This window comes from Acanthopagrus latus, chromosome 11 (genome assembly GCF_904848185.1).
Source record: "Acanthopagrus latus isolate v.2019 chromosome 11, fAcaLat1.1, whole genome shotgun sequence".
Taxonomy (NCBI): domain Eukaryota; kingdom Metazoa; phylum Chordata; class Actinopteri; order Spariformes; family Sparidae; genus Acanthopagrus; species Acanthopagrus latus.
In genome coordinates this window covers 14,100,560-14,120,368 of record NC_051049.1, presented here as the reverse complement: position 1 = coordinate 14,120,368, position 19,809 = coordinate 14,100,560, and the positions used below count along the sequence as shown (strand labels likewise).

The window sequence follows — 19,809 nt, the reverse complement described above, 5'->3', positions numbered from 1 at the left end:
GGTCCCTTTGCTGCGTGTCACTTCCCCTCTTTTACCCTGTTTCCTGTTACACTAAAGCCAGAAAAGGCCAAAAAAAAAAAAAAAAACCTTTAAATTAAAAAATCATTTTTATACAATAGCAAACAAACAAGCATAGTGTGTTAATATTCAATATTGGAAAATAGATGAAAAATAATGTCAGAGCACAGCATGAATCATATGGATACTAGATGTAATACGAGAAGCAGATGCATAATTAATGGATAAACAAAAAGTAGAAGCCTTTTCAAAGCGACCCATGAGTTCAAACCCAGTGAATTTCTTGTAAATTATAGTCAACATCTCAAGCACATCAAATACCACACAATGAATTACAGGCTATTTATTCATGATGTAAAACACATTCAGATTGATTTCATCAGATACATCGTGATCCTTAATATTTATCTACGTGTTCAGGGGCGTCAGTGGAATTGATCTACAGATTATTTTCCTGAGAAGAAAAATAGAAAATTGTGACAAATTCCCATCACTGTTTCCCAAAGCTCAAGTTGACATGAAGTAGTTTGTATTGTCTGGCCAAGAATGTAGATGTGCCTTAGAGGAATTTTTTAAAAAAAGAGCAAATATTCCAAAATATCATGAAACAAATAGTCAGTAGTTCATGACCACAGAGTGAGTACAGTCATGGGGAATGCTGACTGTAGCATGTGGTAGAATATAACAAAGTGCATTTACTTAATTACTTTACTTAAGAAGAATTGTAAGCAACTTTATCATGAGTATTTACATTTGATACTTCTACTCCATTACATGTTAGTGGGAACTATTGTACTATTACCCCATACTATTCACCGTACCATCAAAATAATTTTGAAGCTGTTAATGTAAAAAAGTTACATAATGCTGCCTTTATCAAATTCAATGCATCATAAATAAAAGGGACAAACAGCAGAAGCACCTACCTGCACATGTTCACGGAATAAAAATGTCAGTGTCATGTCATTGTCCGAACCGCTTATCCCTTTCCACGGTGTTGCGGGGTGTTGCTGCTGGAGCCAATCCCAGCCTTGTCTCAGGGCAAGGGCAGGGTACTCCCTGGATAAGTCGCCAGCTCATCGCAGGGCCCTCACTAGTGAGCAATGTGGGGTTCAGTATCTTGCTCAAGGACACTTCGACATGCAGCTCAGCACTGCCCAGAGCTGGGATTTGAACCAATGACCTTCTGATCACTAGTCGACCTGCTCTACCCGCTGAGCTACAGCTGGCCTGGAATAAAAATTCTGATCCAATAATGTGACAATATAACAGACAGCTGAAATTCTTCACAGAGTTTGTTTTGATGCTTCATGCGCATTCTTGTATAGTAATAATAATGACAATAATAATAATAATAATAAAAATTATTTATCATAGCACCTTTAAAAAACAGAGCTTACATTGTGCTTTGATAATAAAGTAGAAGCAGGGAACTCAGGAAGACCATTGTACAGAATTAAATCTCAACAGTCAAGCCAAACGCAGGGAGCCTCCTCTAAGGTGGGTTTAAACAAGAACCCTGAACAGAAAATGTACTAACACGATAGGTCAGTATGAGTCATTACAAGTAAAAGGAGGCAGAGTGATAAAGCAGGCAAAAGTCACAGAAAAAGAAGAGACAGGAGAAAAAATAAATAAAATAATTTAAAAAAACAATAAAGGGCAAAAGGGAGATGACATCGCATCACAGGAATTAAAAACAGACAAAAAGGAATAAAGGTCAATACATAAAGAAAAACAGGATAGTAAGAGGAAAAGAAAAAATCAATTTAAAACATAAATAGACTAAGAGCTGTAATAAGAATGACAAAAAAGTCTATAAAGTGGGTTTTAAGAAGTAATTAAAATATCTTTTTGCTAAACATCTGGACTGAGTAAGATTTTGCATGCAGGAATTGTACTTGTAATGGAGTAATATAGTGGGATATGGTTACTTTTACTCGAATAAAGAATTTGAACACTTCTTCTATTGGCAGTATTGGGGCCTATCATCACCATCACCACCATCTTCATCACCATCATCATCTTCACCCTCATCAGCAGCAGCAGCAGCAGCAGCAGCATCATCCTCCCCGCGACGCCGGCCCACACCTTATCCGACTCCTCCCCAAGCTTACACTATTGTAAAGATGGCGTCCATCATGGAGGGGCCGCTTAGCAAGTGGACTAACGTTATGAAGGGCTGGCAGTATCGCTGGTTCGTGTTGGACTACAACGCCGGCCTGCTGTCATACTACACGGTACGTTCATTTACACGGTTTGGTAGACGCTGAACTGATTTCGCACAACAGGGTAGATCGCAGAAGTTGTCGCTGGTTGTCAAACCCAAGTGGGATAAAGGCCTTGTGTTTGTCAGGAGTTGGGAGTCTCAGCTGGCACAAAGAGGCGAGTCTCTTCGTGACAGATCCCCACGTTGGCCAATAGCAACGGTCCTCCAAGACCAACTGACCAATCGAGTGGCTGTATTTGTTCCACACTTCCGCTAATGTAGCCAGCTTACTAGCTAGCAAGGTTAAAAGCTAAAATACACAGGCTCGTCCGGACATTCTTGTGAATATTTTACAGAGTTTGATGAGAGAGACACACCACTGTGCCTATAGGAGAGACGGCATTTGTCCCTGGTTGTTGAATAACTCTCGGTGGTTTGCTAGCCGAAAGGCTAACGTTGAAAAGACACCGCGGGAGGAGACAGTGGTTGCTAGGTTAACGTTAGTTAGATTTTTCACAAATTCGACGACAGTGAATTCACCTAAAGCTGTTTAGCAATGTCGAGAGTAAACCAGACATGAAGCTGTCAGTCTTACTGTAAGTGAAGCAAGTTGTCAGGGAGGTAGCGACTAAGAGCTGCTCACTCCTCTTAGAAAGTTAAGTCGTCAAAGCAATAATCTTGTATAGCTCGTTGTACAGTGACGTCAGTCAGTACAGTAGTTGTTTTTTAATGACTTCCTTGTCTTAAAGTTGTGTAACGCTAGGTTAAACCATTATGTAAGTTATGTACAGACTGAAAGATGGTTTTGTTCAGATCGCTGCATTAAGCAATCGCTGTGATGGTCGATATGGTGCACGCCGAGTTGTGACAATAAACCTGTCAAGCTTTTACACATTTTAGGTGTTCAAGCTCTGGGAAATCCACATGTAAAATATCAAAACAGCTTTCAACATGAGAGGATTTGCTACCTGTCTTCTGTCTATTAAGATAATAAACTCCATATCTTTGACCTTTGGACTGTCAGGCAGATAAAACAACCAATGTCTGAGATATTGTGACAGAATCAGAATCAGAAAAGCTTTATTGCCAAGTACGATTTTACACATACGAGGAATTTGTTGTGGTGATGTTGGTGCATGCATCAAATAACTATTAAGTGAAAATATAACAAATTAACAATATAAACTATTTAAAGACAGGCAACAGCAACACACAGTAATGTCAGCAACACACAGTAAGGTCAGTAAAGTCAAAGTTTGCATCATAAGGAAAGTATCAACCATAAATTAAGTTGTGATATGATCAGACATTAGTTAAAGTGACATGACCTAAGTCACATCCTCAGCTTACGTGCATTAACCCCAATTTTCTCTGTTTGCTCTTAAACCTAAATTAGTGCAGAGACTACGAGACTACGCTTACATCAAAATAGTCTTATTACAAATAGAAGGACAACCACATTGTATTGTATAAATGCAGTAGCTTTATACACGAGACTGGCTTATCAGAATTGCTCCACAGTGATTTGTGTTAAGTGTTACTAACATAACCAAAACAATTTGATGCTACAGATGGGCATGGCATCATCGCTTGTCACATCGGGAAAAACAGAGGTCTAACTTATAACAGTAACTATAGCTCTATCCTATTTAAGTGTCCCAGAAAGGCAGGCATAATATCAAGATCCTGAAACTGAGGCAGCCAAGACAGACCACTTCACTGGATAGGGTCTTTGGAGAGCACAAGATTGCGTTTTATTCTAATTGACTGCGTTGACTCTTTACAAAAGCTTTAATTATAACCCTTCACCCTGGCCTGCATATTGACTGACTGTATTAACCCCTGTTTTGCTCTGTTGTTGATTTACAGTCAAAGGACAAGATGATGCGAGGATCCAGAAGAGGCTGTGTGCGACTCAGGGTAAGCTCTCAGGAATGGAGGCCGTCCTGCTCCCGACTGCTGGCTTTGATAAATTCCATGCATATTCTATGTATTGCAGGCCTGCTTTTAACGAGTATTTGGAAGAGCTTCCACATGTTCAGGGCATTGTTGTCTAGTCATTCCAGGTTTACAAGGTTTGCTTTGTCCATTCAGCTACAAACAGTGTTGTGCAGTTTTCATCTTATATATACATCAATCTTCAAGTTTGATTTGTTGGCCTAGTTTAAAATGTGTCAGGCGTTTACTACAGTCATATCCACAGCTCTGTCTCTCTACTTTTTTTTTTTTTTTAGCTTGTCAGTGTTGAGTAACATCCACTAGATGGCAGCGGTCACCCTACTACAGTGCCTATACCACATGTTGTTAGCTGGAGAGGCAGGAAGGATTCCTATTGCAGAGGGGTTTTGGGAAAAAAAAAGAATACAGGGTATTGTATTTTTCTTGAGAGGAGCTTACTGAGCGCCGGATTTAAAAGGTATGATTACATATATTGGCTTAAATTGGAAAAACTATAAAACCACATGGGATAACATTTCTTCCAATTTCTTTACAGAGGAGATTCAGCTGAGTGAAATCTCATCATGGTGCCTCTTTTGGACCTTTACTTGACATTTTTGCCTGTCCTCAAGTTTTTGTAAAAGGCAAAGTATACCCAGGCTTTTAATCCTCATCCATATTCCCAACTTTATACACCTTTAACTCGAGGACCCATGACAGCCCTCACACACCAGAACCTGTGCCTGCTCAGTCAGCCACATAGCATCTCTCATGGGTGAATATAAATGCATGGGGGTAAAGTTTCTCTTGAGATTATACAGAAGTAGTGCTGAAAAGTCATGTTGTCCCACCACACCTATTTCAGGGAGTCAAGGGCATTGATGAGCACCCTGAAAAACCCTAGATGTGAAGAGAGGAAGTGTCTCCTGAAACTACATGAAAAGAGGATCCAGTGTTGTTTACAGACACACAGTGAAAGGTCAGAGGTTTCAGTTGAAGCCAGGTGAAGAGGTGTGTTACTGAAATAACTGTGACACAATAGATCAGACATCTTTTAAGTTACAATGGCTTTGTAAAATATTCACTACCCTTGGAAAAAGGGAAAAAATACTATTTAAAGTGAAAACTTTACAAACTAAAAAAAATGTTTTTAGTAATTCTACAGCTTAGATTCATAAATAACTGATTTACACATTTTTAAAATGTGCGTTTATTGCACCAGAACTGGAGCTGATTGGCTCAGTTTCAGTTTTCACAAAGTTCACAAACAGGCTCCCAAGCATGCCTAGTCCTGTGTGAAATAACAGTGTAGCCATAACCTGTAGAGTAGCTTTGTACTGGTTAAGTTTAGATTATTTGCAAGTGCTGTAAGGCAAAAGCTTTTTAGAGTGTCAAATTATTCAGCATCCTTGGAGAAAGAGTTTCCCCATGTCCATGATCTGTAGAAAAAAGTGCAGTCCACTATGATAATCTTTAATGAATCATTATCTTTCTTTGTCAGTTATTGGTGAAGGTGACACACTTATCTGTCTTTGATCAGCAAAAAGAAATGTTGATCCAGGGCTCTAAGGCAGAGAGGAAAAACAGTTGGCAGCATTAGCAGTTGAAAATACTGACTGGTTTTTGCCAGACATCATTGCGTCACACAGTACATGACAACAGATACACATTATCACAGTGATTATGAGGAATAATGACTTTACAAATCAGTTAATCTAGTGTAATGCATCCTGATCATGAGGTATGGCCTTGACCAGTGTTCATACAGCAGGGTTTGTCATCTATTTTTACATGCAGACACATATTTATCATTGAATTTTGAAAATCTTATAGTTTCCTTTTCTCTCTGCAGCGGTCACTGACCACCTTTGGAGGACTATTCGGTGTATTCTACTCCTTCATCATTATTCTTAATTTACCCTGTCCTTGAGACTGAGTCTCGTTGTAGGCCCAATGTACAAACATTTACTCGAGAGTGCATCAGTGGTACATTAGTCCTAACCCTAGATATTCAGTTGGCTAACCATGACCGACCTGTATAGTCGAGGCTTTCCTATAAGATATCTTAGGAGGCTCAGAGAAGAAACCAAAGCACAGGACCACTTCTTAGAATATTCCAATTGATCTTGTGTTATTATGTTGTTGAGCCTTATAAGGCATATCGAGATACTGTACATACCAGAGAGCTTGTTGGTAAACAAAGAAAAAACTCCTCTGAGTTTTTTGGCTCTTAAAAAATCTACCTTAAAAAACAAAGAAATTGTCTTAAACAATCAAATTGACTTTGTATGTGTTAATTATGCAAAATTTAAAGGATGAAATGATAATAAGAATCAGAATCTAAATCCAAATATGTGCACACAAAGAATTTGTCGCTAGAATTGCGCTGTATATTTTACTGAAATACACATAAAGTGAGGAACGAGGACTACAAAAACTACACAAATAAAGTAAATAAATGATGGATTAAAAGATAAAAGAATATTGAATTGCCACATATTATTAAATGTTGGACATGTGGTCCAGTCAGTCAACTTTAATTTGTGGTGCAAGTTGTTTGAACACAGTTCATCTCACCTCACCGAGAGTCTTACATAAGATATTAATAAACGATGACTAGTTTCTTAAATATGAGATTTATGGATAGCTGTTGTACCAGTCTCCTAAATATGTTCAGATGTTAATATGAGTTAATCCATCTGCTTTAGTTGTTAGGTGTATTATTTGCAGTGTTTCGGGTTTACTGTATGAGTCACACACCCTGTTTCTGTTGCTAGGAGCTAATGTCCCAGCTAGCCAGCAGGCCGTTTTCTCTGCAGTTCTTTCTCCTCTCGGCTGCTGGCTGCTGGTCCCCAGTGTCTGCTTCTCTCCACCCTTCACTGCCTTTCTCCTCCTTCCTTCGCTCTCCCAAATCCCACCTCCTCATCCCCTCCCTTCTTCTCTGCCATGTTCCAAAAGCCTGCACCCGGATATGTGTGTGTGTGTGTTTGTGTGTGTGTGTGTTAGAGGGAAGGAGATGATGAGGCAAGAGGTGCTTTTGAAAGGGAGAGACTGAAGTGCTGATGAGACGAACCAAGGGTAATTTAGAAAAGCGAGCCGGTCTGGGCTGCTGGAACATGTGGAGGGCATGAGGGTGGAAACGGAGAGTGGAGTATGACGTGTCTCGCTGTCTGACTGCCTGTTTGTTTCTCTCTCTCTCTCGCTCTCTCTCGCTCTCTCTCTCTCTCTCTCTCTCTCTCTCTCCCTCTCTCTCTCTCTTTCCCTCTCTCTCTCGCTCTCTCTCTCTTTCCCTCTCTCTCTCGCTCTCTCTCTATTTGCCCAGGGAGCTGTGATCGGCATCGATGACGAGGACGACAGCACGTTCACCATCACTGTGGACCAGAAGACTTTCCATTTCCAAGGTGAAGTGTCCTTATTTTAATTTTGTTCTCTCTTCACTCCCTCTTCACTGCGCTGCCATCGCTGGCATCCTTCTCCCTTGCGCTCTCTCTTTTGCATCCATCCCTGCTGTTCATTTGCTCTTTCTTTCTCTCCCCGACTCTCTCTCTCACCCCCCCCTGCCTTTTAAAGACTTGGATTGGTCTGCACTAATGCCAGGAAACACATGCACACAGGCATCTACACAATGTCAAAGCGTGCTGTGTGCATCAGAGCCTTTTCTCCCTTCCAGTGGAAGCTCTCCAAGCTCTGTGAAGTTGGACTGACACGTTTTTCTGTAGATAAACACGATTTGTTCCTCCGCAAGCTAGACAGATTCCTCTGGAAACAGAACGAGCAAGTAAGGCCTTTTTTTTTTTTTCCCCTTGGTCCTCCTGACTGTGGCTGAGGAGGAAGATTGCTGCTTGTGTGTCTCTGCAGCTGATCCTCTGGGAATAATAAAGGAATACTGCTGAGCTGGAAGCTGAGCTCAGGTCTCTTCTGGTTGCTACTGCTGTACACCTTTCGCTCTACTGCTGCTGCTGCTGCCGCCGCTCACTATCTACCAGCCAGTCACTTCATAGGGACAGGACTCCCAGCTACAGCGTGGCCCCCCTCCCGTCCTGCCAGCTCTTCTCTCTTTTTTGACTGGGAGCCGTCCACTCCAGTACACCGCAGACACCTTCTTTTTTTTATTCTATCTCTCCACCAGGTCTTTAACTAACCTCCTCACCTTCCCTTCATCTCTGTTCTTCCATCTATCCATTTGTATCCATTTTTTCCTGCCCCCTGCCAACACCAAACCCCCTCCCCCTGCACACACACACACACACCAGCACCCCCTCCTTCACCCCCTTCTTGAGGGTCACCAGCCACAGTCCATGGGCCCCCCGCCCCTCTCACCTCCTCCATGCCCTCTCCCATGTCTGTGTTCCGAAGCTGTATGCTGTGGTTCTACAAACGCAAGGGTAAGGAGAAAACCGTGCACGTCTCATGGTCCGCATGCATGCCAGTCCCGGGCAAAAAGGATCGAGAGGAGGCGATGTTTGTTTGTCTTCTGGAATGTGCAGTTAGGGTGGAGCAGCGGTATGTTTCATGGCGTTAGGGTGTATTGGTTTGTTATTGTGGTTCATGGACAGTTCGGAGTAGTGTGATCGTTTAGTCGCTGTCAGCTGAGGGGGATTATCAAGGAGAGAAGCGTGTGTGCATTGTCCTGAGTCAGTCAAATGTTTGCACAGACTAGGCGTGTTATTTAGAGAAGGATGTTTGTTGTTATGGCTGTTTGTCCTGTTCATCACTGGATTGGCTACAATACGTTTTTGTTTTTTCCTACACATGGTAATATTGTGTACATATTTTCATAGAGAGCGAGCTCAAATGTCATGGTCTTAATTTATTCAGAAACTTTCTTTTTGACCTCAGCTGTAATGACACAGCTAGTGAGAAAGTGCAGTCATTCAGGGTTTTCATTAGGTTGTTTTCAATTTTGGATGTTCGCTTTTTCATAGATTAAAAAAAAACAATAACAACAACTTTATTGCCATTGCCAAATCACCTTGGGCTTCATTTGTCCTTCAAATTGAATTACACCGTAAAGGGGCAGAACACACATACACTTACCTAAATATGTACCTGCAAAAACTAGACAGGAATGATTTTAAATAAATTAAAATTGAAATGAATAAAAAGGTACTAGAATCCTAACCAAGATAATCAACAGCTAGTCTAAAATATTTATTTGTTGGTAGATGTAAAGATGTAAAATTATCTGAGTATGAGAGACTTCTGATTTATCTGCATTGGAGAACAGAGCAGCAGGAGTGCATGCAAATTTTATTCTGATTCTGATTTAATTATTCCAAATTTAGGTGCATTATTCAAAAACCTTTGTTAATGCAGTCAAAGAGTCAAAGAGGGAAATTAATTTCTGGCAGGGTGCATAGCTTGCATGCAAAAGCAGGAAAGACAATACAGTGCGTGTAGTTGATATGAAAGTGCAGTACTACAAGATGCAAGCATTTGTAAAGATGTTAAATTAAAACATTTCCTTACCAATGATAATTACAACTCTTTATTGCAGTTAGTCTACATCAGCGCTGATATAAATAAAGAAATAAATAAGTAATCTTTTGAAAGCAGCATGTCCTGTCAAGACACATGTGCTCTCCAGATAGCATCTCATGTGTCGCCCCTTCAGGAACAGGGAGTAATTACTGAACACAAGAGTCTGGATATATCAGCTGTTAGCTTGGATATCAGGAGATGCACAGGATGTTGGGCAGGATGTTGAAGAGATTTCTCTGATGCTGTAAAACGATCCTGGGCTGAGCATGTTATGCAGTCAGTCTCCCAGGATTCACAGCGGATGTGTCTGAATGCTTACTCTGTCTATATTTACAGTATATGTCAGTGTGCCGTTTTGTACAGGCTGGTGCTTGTGTAAGGTAAAAACTGTCTAATGTACAATGACTGGTACACCTGCTGATACACAGCTCATTATCTAAGGGTGTCTTACGTTAAAGAGCAAAGGAAAAATATATAATTTTGAGCCACGATATGTTCTCTTCTGGGACAGTCCAGCTCACAGGTTAAAGTGTAGTTCTGTTTTATCCTCCGGTGCAGCTCTGTACTGTCTTTCTATTTAGAGAAGCATCCATTATTCATCAGTCCTTCTCCCCCGGCGGTGCATCAGAGTTGCCTGAGAGCCCTTTAGCTTCCCGTTTTCCTCTTTCTCCCCTCTCGCTGCTCTCAGTTGCCTCCTCCTATCTACAGTAGCAATCAATCTCTCGCCCTCTTTCTCATCCTCCCTCCCTCTTTGTCAGGCCACCCCGACTGCACAGAGCATCATCACTCCAGTATGAGAGGCCCCCCTTGTGTTCTCTCTGTTGCTTCCATCCAGGGTCCTCCCTCACTTTGATATCACCTCCACTGTTTAGTAGTTTTTTGTCCCACCCTGGCCATCTTTCTTTTTTTTTCTTACCATTATGTTGTCTCAGTACATTTGCCGTTGTGTATTTAATCAGAAAGAGTATGAACTTGGGTACATCTTTCTAAATCAGCCACACATGTCTCAGTCACTCCAAAGCAACACGATTAGTTGTTCATTAAGCAGAGCACCGGACACATATTCAGTAGACAACTTCGGTTATACGCACCAGAAAATTGTGCTTTTTCTTCGCAACACATTTGTGTAGCTACTGCTTTATTTAAGGGTTGCAGTCCATCCTCCCCACTGGAGCATGTAAGGAGACATTTCATCAGCCTGAAAGTGGCAAGAGGAGAAATAAGACGGGGGGGGGGATGAATAATTCACAGGGACCCTTTGGAGAATGGAGGAGCAGTATTATTGGGAGAGGCTGAGAATCCTTGTGTTATGGATATACCACTGGTGCTGTCAGCTTAGCGTATCAATTGTCTCCTTGTCTGGACATGGTATCTATCTATGTGTTTGTGGTAACTGTTCATGCTGGATATACTGTAGATATCGGCACCACATGTCTATGATTGCACTTACAACAGTCTAGGCGACTGTAATTACCAGTAGCTGAAATCTTTCTACATTTATTTCCTAAACTTGCTTATTTTTAAAGTAAGTATTCATTATCTAAGTTAGAGACTGGTGTCTTGAGGCAAATAAAATCAGGGACGGTGGAGCAGAAGATGCTTGTCTGGTTAATAATTTGCTAAAGAAACAATTAAAAGCAGGCATTACTTTTTCAAGCATGCCCATTTTTATAGTTTAGAAAATAGTACGAAGTTACATTTCCGTGGAAGAAATGATTACAGAGTTGCTTGCCTTACAGTTTTGGCCAGGTATCAACAAAAAAACGATACTGGAGCGATAATGACATTCCTTTTCATGTGGATAATGCTGATACAAGCAGTTTGCCAGTTTATCGGTGTATATTCTGTATAATATCACTGTTTCACTGTATTTCCAGAATGTAGTTACAGACTGGATGAAAACAAAATATAAGAGGTGTTCCACTAGCTAGGGCGTCTAGTTACATTGAACTAAGTCACTTCCCCCTGAAGCAAGCACAAATACATTGAGCCATTGCCTTAATGAATAGTTTGAGAAAGAGTTCAGGTGTTAAGTTTCGACCAACTTCCGACAAGAATATGAGCAAAGTGGATCCCTACAAGTCAGTGTGGCAATCCTGGTTGGTGTAGGATATTGCATTTTTGAGTTAAGTAATACTTTAGATTCCTTTGTGACCCTAGATTACCTTTCTATTTTTTACTCTATTAGGGTTTAGTTTACTTTGACACTCAGTCTGGTTCGTCGAACAGATAATGTTAGCTTGTAGTTGTTTTCCTCTTTGCGTTTCAGCTACAGCCTTCAAATAATCCACAGCAGGTTTGTTTTGACATGCGGTGGTGGTATCAGTAACTATTATATCACAAACGTCTGGTATCAGTTCCCCTTGCTGGATATGAGGTGACCTGTCAATGATCATACTGAACTGCAGTATTTAGACATTTCAGGTTCCATCTCTGGGCTTATTTGTGCTCTGTGTTCGTATCTATGATGGGTCTTGATCCAGTATCTGCCAGGGTCTTTCTGTAATTATTAGAACTGTGTGTGTGTGTGTGGGTGGATAGGTTGGAGTGTATTGGTGTGAGGTACAACATGTCCTGTGTGTGCTTGTTCTTTCAACAGCCTTGCTATGCCTCGCCGACTTCCTTTAGCTGAGAAGCATCAGAGCCTGCAGTAATGGGGTTTAGTCAGCACACCTTCAGTAGCAGCAAATCTAAGAGGTTTGAAACGGCAGCATGATATTCAAGTTGTTGTTAATGTCAGGCATGTGCAGTTATAGGAGAACAAAAGAAGTTGGTGACATTTAGACTTTTACTCCTATTGTTTCCCCTTATGTACTTTGAACGTCTCCTCACTTCTTATCCCAAGATGGAGAGAAAGGAATGAAAGATGCATATTGATGCAAGATGCATAGCTTGTTGCAAGTAACACTCACCAGGTAGCAGTAGCAGCGTGCTGTACTACACTGAGGCCAGATAGTTGTAGAGCTGCAGCTTCAATTAGTTGTCAGCTATTAAAATTCACATCTAATTACTAATTATTATCTGTTTTCTTTACTCTTCTGTGATGACAATAATACTTTTGGGTAGGTCTTCTGGGCTTTTTTTTTTCTTTTTTTTATTTCATTGCACCCCAAGATAATTGTGACTCATACCCTGACTTGTCCTGTCTTGTCCATTCCTCCCCTTTTTCTGTATCAAGACAAGTCAATATTTAAACAACTTCATGTCACTTGCTGGTTGTTTAAATATTTAACTTCCTGGTTAATGATGACAACCGCTGACATGACTGTCATGGCTGCGAGTCGCTTCATGTGACTGGCTGAAGATTGGTTGTGCTGACAAACAGCTCATACCAACATGGGGAATGTGAACGATGGTGCGAGCGCACGAGCCTCAGACTAGGGACAGAACAGTATAAAAATCAGGAGACCTTTCATACAGTATTTGTTTTGGTTCGGCGGCCCCTCTAAAACCTCTCCTGTGTCGCGAATAGAGCTAAACAACATTAGCCGCAGTAATCTTTTCCTCTAGAGAGTCTATTTGGATGAGGGAAAGTGAGAGGGCAGTGAGGCGCTGTCTGAGTGGATTGGCCCGAGCCTCGGCTACCTTTTAATGTCTTTAAAAGCTTTTGTGCCGTAGTGCTGCTCAGCCTCTGTGCTAGCACAGCCATTTATCTGCTCTGCCGTCTTGTTTCCAGCTCAATGAAAAATGGCTCTTACACAGGAATATGGTTTGCCAGGGAATTCAGTGGCATTATATGAATGCACGCAACACTGGGAGACATGCGACAGCCTGACCTGGATGGATTCAGTCCCGGTGGTGTGTTGGCAGCGGAGAGAATGTGACATCTCTGTATGCTGTTGCCATTTTGCAGTTCTCGGCGTGTTGCACATGTGGGAGCCTGTGTTGGGTCACTGTTTAATGTCACTGGTGGTCTGTTTGTTCTCCGTCTTGAGCGGTGAGGGTGCAGCCACGCCCAGCTACAGTTCACACATCGACCCCAACGCTTCGATGTGAAAAGACAGGGTGAGAGCAGTGCCTCACTACTCTGAAGGAGCTCAAATTCCTCAGCTGCTAAATTTGAGGCTGCTATTTAGCTAGCTAGCCTTGCTAAATATTGTAATTTAACGACATCTTGGCAACACACTGCTTTCTTCCTGAGAGTTATAGGAGAAGATTAAAAATGCCTCTTTCGTGAAGTTACAGTCAAGAGATGTTAGCTTAGTTAAATATGATACTGATAGAGGGGCAATATCTAGCCAGGCTCTGGTCAGAATTATGTGCTGGGCTATTTTCTAGCCCAGGCGCAGTATCTTTCTGCACAGAGGTTGCAGGCTACCAGTTTACACACTTGGCCTGATATATATAACCTGTGTACAAAGACAATGTTCTGACAATGGTTTGTTTTTTTTTCTATGAATTACAGGTAAGCTTTCTCCATCTCCTTCTGCTTCCAGTTTTATGTTAAGCTAAACTAACTTGGTAGTGACTGCAGCTTCAAATTTAACTGGCAGATATGCGCGTGGTATCAGTCAACAAAGAAATACATTCTGAACCGTCCCTTTTAGGAGATCTGCCATAAGAAATCTCCAGACATCTTTCTGTTTTTGATTTTCCACCAGGAAGTTTTTTTATGTACTCATCTGAATCTGTTTCTTGGTATCCTTTTGATTTGATTGTTTTATCTTTTTTGGTGTATGTTGTTTATTTCAGCTTCAAAGAACATTATGTGCCTCTCTGTTATATGAAATGGGCTGTTCAAAGAAAGCTTATAGTTACCATCTTAATTGTGAAACTGCGGACAGTTATAGATTCTTCAGCTCTGAACATGAGGATGAACTGAATTTGTGTATTTAATATTAAAAGCCAACTATATTTTCTACGTGAATATACAGCTTCATCACTCGGTCACCAGTACTCATGTCATCCCAGTGTTGTGTCCTGGTGCCTTGAGTGCGTGGCTCAAGTGTATTGGCTACTATCTGTATGGAAAACATGGCTCACCGGGTGTGTCTGTGTCCTTCTGCCCTCAGCCCGAGATGCAGACGAGCGGGAGAAGTGGATTCACGCCCTAGAGGGAACTATCCTCCGTCACACCCTCCAACTCCGGGTATGTTAATATGCACATGTTTGTTCATGTGTGTGTGTGTGTGCGTGTGTGTTTCTATATGGCTGTGTGTCTAATCCATCCTCTATAGTTCCAAGAAAAAGTTGCTTTGCTTTGGGGCTCTTTGATGTTTGTTTGACTGTTTTGTACTTATTCCCATGACAGTATCTCTGTAGTTTACTGACATGGTAGTAAGCCTGCTATTCTCTGTAATACCTAAAGAGTATACTGGTATAGATATGGTCTGGCGAACCTGTCTAAAAGCTTAAAGTGTAGGAAAGTATGTTACCTAGGTATCAAAGCTTTCATTGTGGGATTTTTATTGAACCACAGATTGGATGTGTTTGCATACTCTGTAAATCATGCACCGTGCTGCATGGCAACACCCTTATGACTTTGCAAAAGGGACTTTGCATTGCTTTTTCTGTCCAGTTCTTTTTCTTGGTGTCATGCCCTCCAGTTGTTTCTCTGGCGAACAGTTTTTTCCTCCTCTCCTACCCTAAACCAACTCTTCCTCCTCCCCCCCTCATCATTATCATCTACGTACAGCTCTTCCTACCCATCTTCTCCTCCTTTTTCACCTCATGACCAACCTTTTCATTTGCTCTCCCTCCCTCCTCCTTTTTTTTTCCTGTGACAAATCCCTCTGATGTGCTACGTGTGCCTGCTTGCTCGGTGCGCACACACACATACACACACTTATGCAGTGTTAGTGCGCTGCTGTCGTAGCATCATGTGACCAAGCAGTAACCAACCCGAGAGCCGGTTGCTTGATCAACCAAACATCTGCCTCTGCGGCCTCAGCCAATCGGAGTGGCTGTTAATGCTTGTCCCTGTCAGCACTTGCTGCTGCTGCTTTGTGTGTTTTCTCTTCTGCCTGCGTGAGAGGAAGTCTGCCTTTCCTGCCAGGGGAGGGTCCTGGATTAACTCGGCTCCGTCTGCCCTCATAGCAGAGGCTCAGCTGATAATTGCTGCCCAAGGATATGCCGTAACCGGACTGGTTGCACAGCTAACTCACAGTCTGTCGGCTGCTTTGGATTATATTGTTAAACTGCAGTGGAGAGCAAGCCGAGAAGATTGTTTTCTGTTTCTGTGTGGAGGAGGAGAAGGAGTGAGAAAGAGCGCTAACTTCAGAAAGAGAGAGAGAGAGAAACAGAATAACGGATGTAGAGAAAGAGAAAAGGATCTTGTGTCAGGCTAGATGGCCTGATGGGAGGGATGTAGAGGGTTTAACGCAGCATGTCCATTGGAGCAAGGCACCCAGTAAGTAAACACACACACACACACACACACACACACACACACACACACACACACACACACACATACACAAGCGCCACTGCACCACAGCAAGGAGAACTTTAACGGCTGCAGTGCGCTGTTGGGGCAGCAGCATATTAAAGTGGGTCACTCTGAGTGAAAAGACAAATAGAAATGCGAGGGCGGGGGGGAGGGTGCTAGGGCAGTGTTATTTGTAGAGTCTGGGGTGGTTGGGTGTGTTTCTGACTGTTTATGTGTGAGAATTCGCAGGCTGCACTGAAAAATTCCCACGTCACAGTCGCAAACGCGCAGTCACAGGATAGGATGCGCAGCCTGTGTGGTGGGAATGAGTGGGAGCTGAGGTGCAGACGTCTGGGAATATTTCAGGACTGGTGACCAAACGAGCACCATGACGTGGTGCTACAGTGGCTGTTTATAACAGCAACCACCTGCCTCTGACTTTCCGCTCCCAAACTTATCTGTATGTTTAAAAAAAAAAACACTTCCCCTCATTTATGTGTGTTGACGAAACACGTGTTATTGTTCACCGTGTCATAATACGGGCTCGATCTTAGTCTTTCAATCCTGGTTTTTTTCACCTTATCAGCTTTGTTTTCCTGCTCTAATTTTTGTTTTAGTTTCTTTTACTTGTCTTTATAGCTTTAATACTAATGTTGTGATGTGTGGTATTACAGTGCAGTTAACGGGTTGAATATGCAAGCCCCGTGGCCCTTAAGATGCATTGTTTTCTTTAAACATCTTTTTGGTCTTTAATTCAGTTGCATCATTTTGACAAGTGTTGGTGTGTCCTCATTTAAGTGGGAATAGTCATTTTCAATTTCACTGAAAAAAAAAAGTAGAAAAATTGTGTTTTGGGTCTGAGGTCTGTGCCACACTGGCGTTCCTGTAACATCTACAGAATACGATTTGCAGGCCATGGCATCTCTGTACCACCGCAGTGCTTCATTTATAATGCCACGTTGTGACACATTTGACGTTTTTGTCAAAAAAATGTGCAGCTTCTGAGGTTTGTATATTTGACTTATTGCACATATAGGGATTTTGATTGTTCTCGAATAATTGTTCATCCCTACTGTATTACAGAAGTGGTGCATGATGGAGTTAATCCCTTTCATAGTGAACACTTCACTATGAAATTTGAGGAGTAGCACATTCACAAAGGTAGTCCTGACAAGTTTACACAAGCACCTGTACATGTGTTTGTGCTGGTGCGTTGTTGGCAGCTTCAAGTAAGATGGCGCTTATCTTGATAAACTGAACTGATCTCTCCAGTGCGGTGTGAGTAAACGGACAAGGCAAGTCGCTCACGCTGGAATGGCAGTTGATTTTTGTTCAGGCCCTCGTGTGGCCAGCTATATTCTGCAGTCACATCAACAGTGAAGCACCTTTGATCCTCTTGAGGAAGTCAGACAGCTAACTGCAGTCAGGCTTCATTGCTGCTGAGTCGACACAGACTTTGTTCTCTATAAACTGAGTATGTTTTTACGGTTAAACTTTAGCAGGTCTCATGTCAGGGTGACTGCCAACGGTGTTCAGTGTTTGGCTGTTAATGGCTTTCCTTCATGTTCCTGTGAGGTCGTCTTTAGCAGGAAGGAAAAACTCCACAGACTCGGGACACACCAGGACTATGCGACGCAGCAAATCCAAGGCAGCGGCAGCACCACCAAACATGGTTTGATAAGAGCTTGATTGATTAACAGGACCTCAGTGTGTTGTTATCAGTTTTGTTGTTCTGTGTGCAGAGTAGCAGTGACATGCTGTGTTAGTCATCCTACGCTTGACGTAGAGGGGTTATTGTGCTATTGACCAGTGTTTTTTTATTTATGTATTTTTTGTTGTTGTTGAGGAAGTCTTGTCCTCACGTACTTTTATCTGCTCATTTTCCTGTTTTGGGGTTTTGTGGCACAGTCAGCTGGATTGTTCTTGCTCTGTTGAGCTCAGACAGATAGAGACAGATGTCTGTTCACTTTGGTGCTGCCAATATTCTAGTAATTACCTTTTAATGCATATCATGAAATGACATTGACTGTGCCCGAGTTTCTGTGTGTGTATGTCAGTGTGTGTGTGTGTGTGTGTCTTGTTACGGTACTAGAATTTCTAGTACCATACCATGAAAAGATTGATCAAGTACCATGTTCACATAACATTGAGTGTATAAGATTTGAGGCCTTTATTAAAAGATAAATATAACAAGCCTTGTGTATTGTGTGTTAAGCGCAACAGTCTCTAAGGTAAATTACCTCTGACCATGTAGGCACTGCAGCAGTCTGTGTGTGTGTGTGTGTGTGTGTGTGTGTGTGTGTGTGTGTGTGTGTGTGTGTGTGTGTGTGTGTGTGTGTCAACTCACTGCTGGAGAGAAGAAATAGCAACGAAGTGCAGCTTGTACGAATGTCTCGATACCACAGAAAGTTGGTATAAACAATGTACACAATAATGACAGTATCATGAAACAGCAATTCTGTTATAAACAATACATTGCAAAACAATCGTCTAATGATACTTCATAATACCTGTCTAACTGAAAAAGAGAAAGACCCCAAGAAATGCAAAGTGCAGGAATTGTGTATTTATCGACTGCATTGTGTTGTCACTTCGCAAAATCTGTCAGGAACTGAGATGAAACAATGTTTAGTGCTTCTTTTATCACACAGACTGACTGCAACGTATCCTTGTACATGTGTGCCATCATTACAATGCAAAATACTCATAAACTAGCCAGGACAAACTGCCGGAAAGTAGAACTCTTCTTTTGGAGTTTAAATTTTTAAAAGAAGGAAGCAAGTATGGTTCACTAAAATCTGTTCAATTCAATCTGTGTAAATTAAGTTTACACAGATTGAATTACTCTGGTACGTCAGGTTGTCAGAGGAATCTGTTCAGAGTGCCTACATGTTTTAATAAAAAATAGCAATATTTGGCACCAGCCTGTCGATCGTCATATTGCCAGAGGAAGAAATGCTGTATTGTGTTATAGACATTTTGTCCCACACCTAATTCAAACCATTGCAGTGGTATTGATATAATACAATACTAGTGTGAAGTCTGTGTTTCTGATTCTGATGTAGGCTATTAAGTCAAGCTATTTAACAAACATCAGCCCATTTGCACACACGCTTCTTTGTCAGTAGATTAATTGTCTCCAGCCCTCGAGTTCCTTGATTCAGTTTTGTTGAAGCCTGAAATCGGCTGGCCTCCAGTCAGGCAGGCCGGCAGACAGACCTGCTGGCCTTTTATGTAGGCTAGCCTTTAAACAATAGTGTTCATATCTCCCCCAGTACAGTACGCTGCTGGAAGATTCCCCTGAACTGTTGATGTTTCTGTCCACCATTTTGTGTAACAGTTTACAAAGCTCACCTGGCCAGGAGGTGACAGAGACGAGCTCTTCTTTTTTTATGAATGGATAATATGTGAATACATGTCTGTTATTATTGGTAGCAGCTGCGTATTTTACTTTGAGTGTGCGAATACCTGCATGGTGTTAGATTTCATTAAGGTTGCACTAATGCTCAGCTTTTGTTTGTTTCTCCACCATCAGGAGGCCGAGACAGGATTCGTTCCGAGTGTTCAAGACTTTGATAAGAAACTTGCTGAAGCTGACGCCTACCTACAGATTCTGATTGACCAGTTAAAGGTAGGAGCAACACCAAACCAACAGCATGATTCCATCTGGAATACTTTGCACCTGAGCAATGTGGCCCTTTAACAGCCTCACTCCAGCCTTTTGATCATTTAATTACTACGCTAATTAGCCCATTAGTTATGTCTCTTGTAAAGCAGAGACATACTCTTACCTCCA

General features: G+C 41.8%; 1 protein-coding gene across 9 annotated transcripts in view; it reads left to right on the top strand.

The window, feature by feature from the left end:
- The first annotated feature begins 2,046 nt into the window (after positions 1-2,046).
- osbpl9 (oxysterol binding protein-like 9) overlaps positions 2,047-19,809 on the top strand; it is a 31,624-nt gene continuing 13,861 nt past the window's right edge. For 2 of the 9 annotated variants that reach the window (XM_037114402.1, XM_037114401.1), the window contains exons 1-5: positions 2,047-2,258; positions 4,097-4,147; positions 7,488-7,566; positions 14,659-14,735; positions 19,549-19,644. In XM_037114402.1, coding sequence (XP_036970297.1) covers positions 2,148-2,258; positions 4,097-4,147; positions 7,488-7,566; positions 14,659-14,735; positions 19,549-19,644 — 414 coding nt within the window. In that variant the 5' untranslated portion in view covers positions 2,047-2,147. Of the gene's footprint in view, positions 2,259-2,448; positions 2,824-2,914; positions 2,934-4,096; positions 4,148-4,461; positions 4,644-4,721; positions 4,941-5,030; positions 5,177-7,487; positions 7,567-14,658; positions 14,736-15,615; positions 15,996-17,430; positions 17,686-19,548; positions 19,645-19,809 lie in introns of those variants that run through there. The other 7 variants (XM_037114404.1, XM_037114403.1, XM_037114405.1 and 4 more) reach the window with 7 other exon arrangements.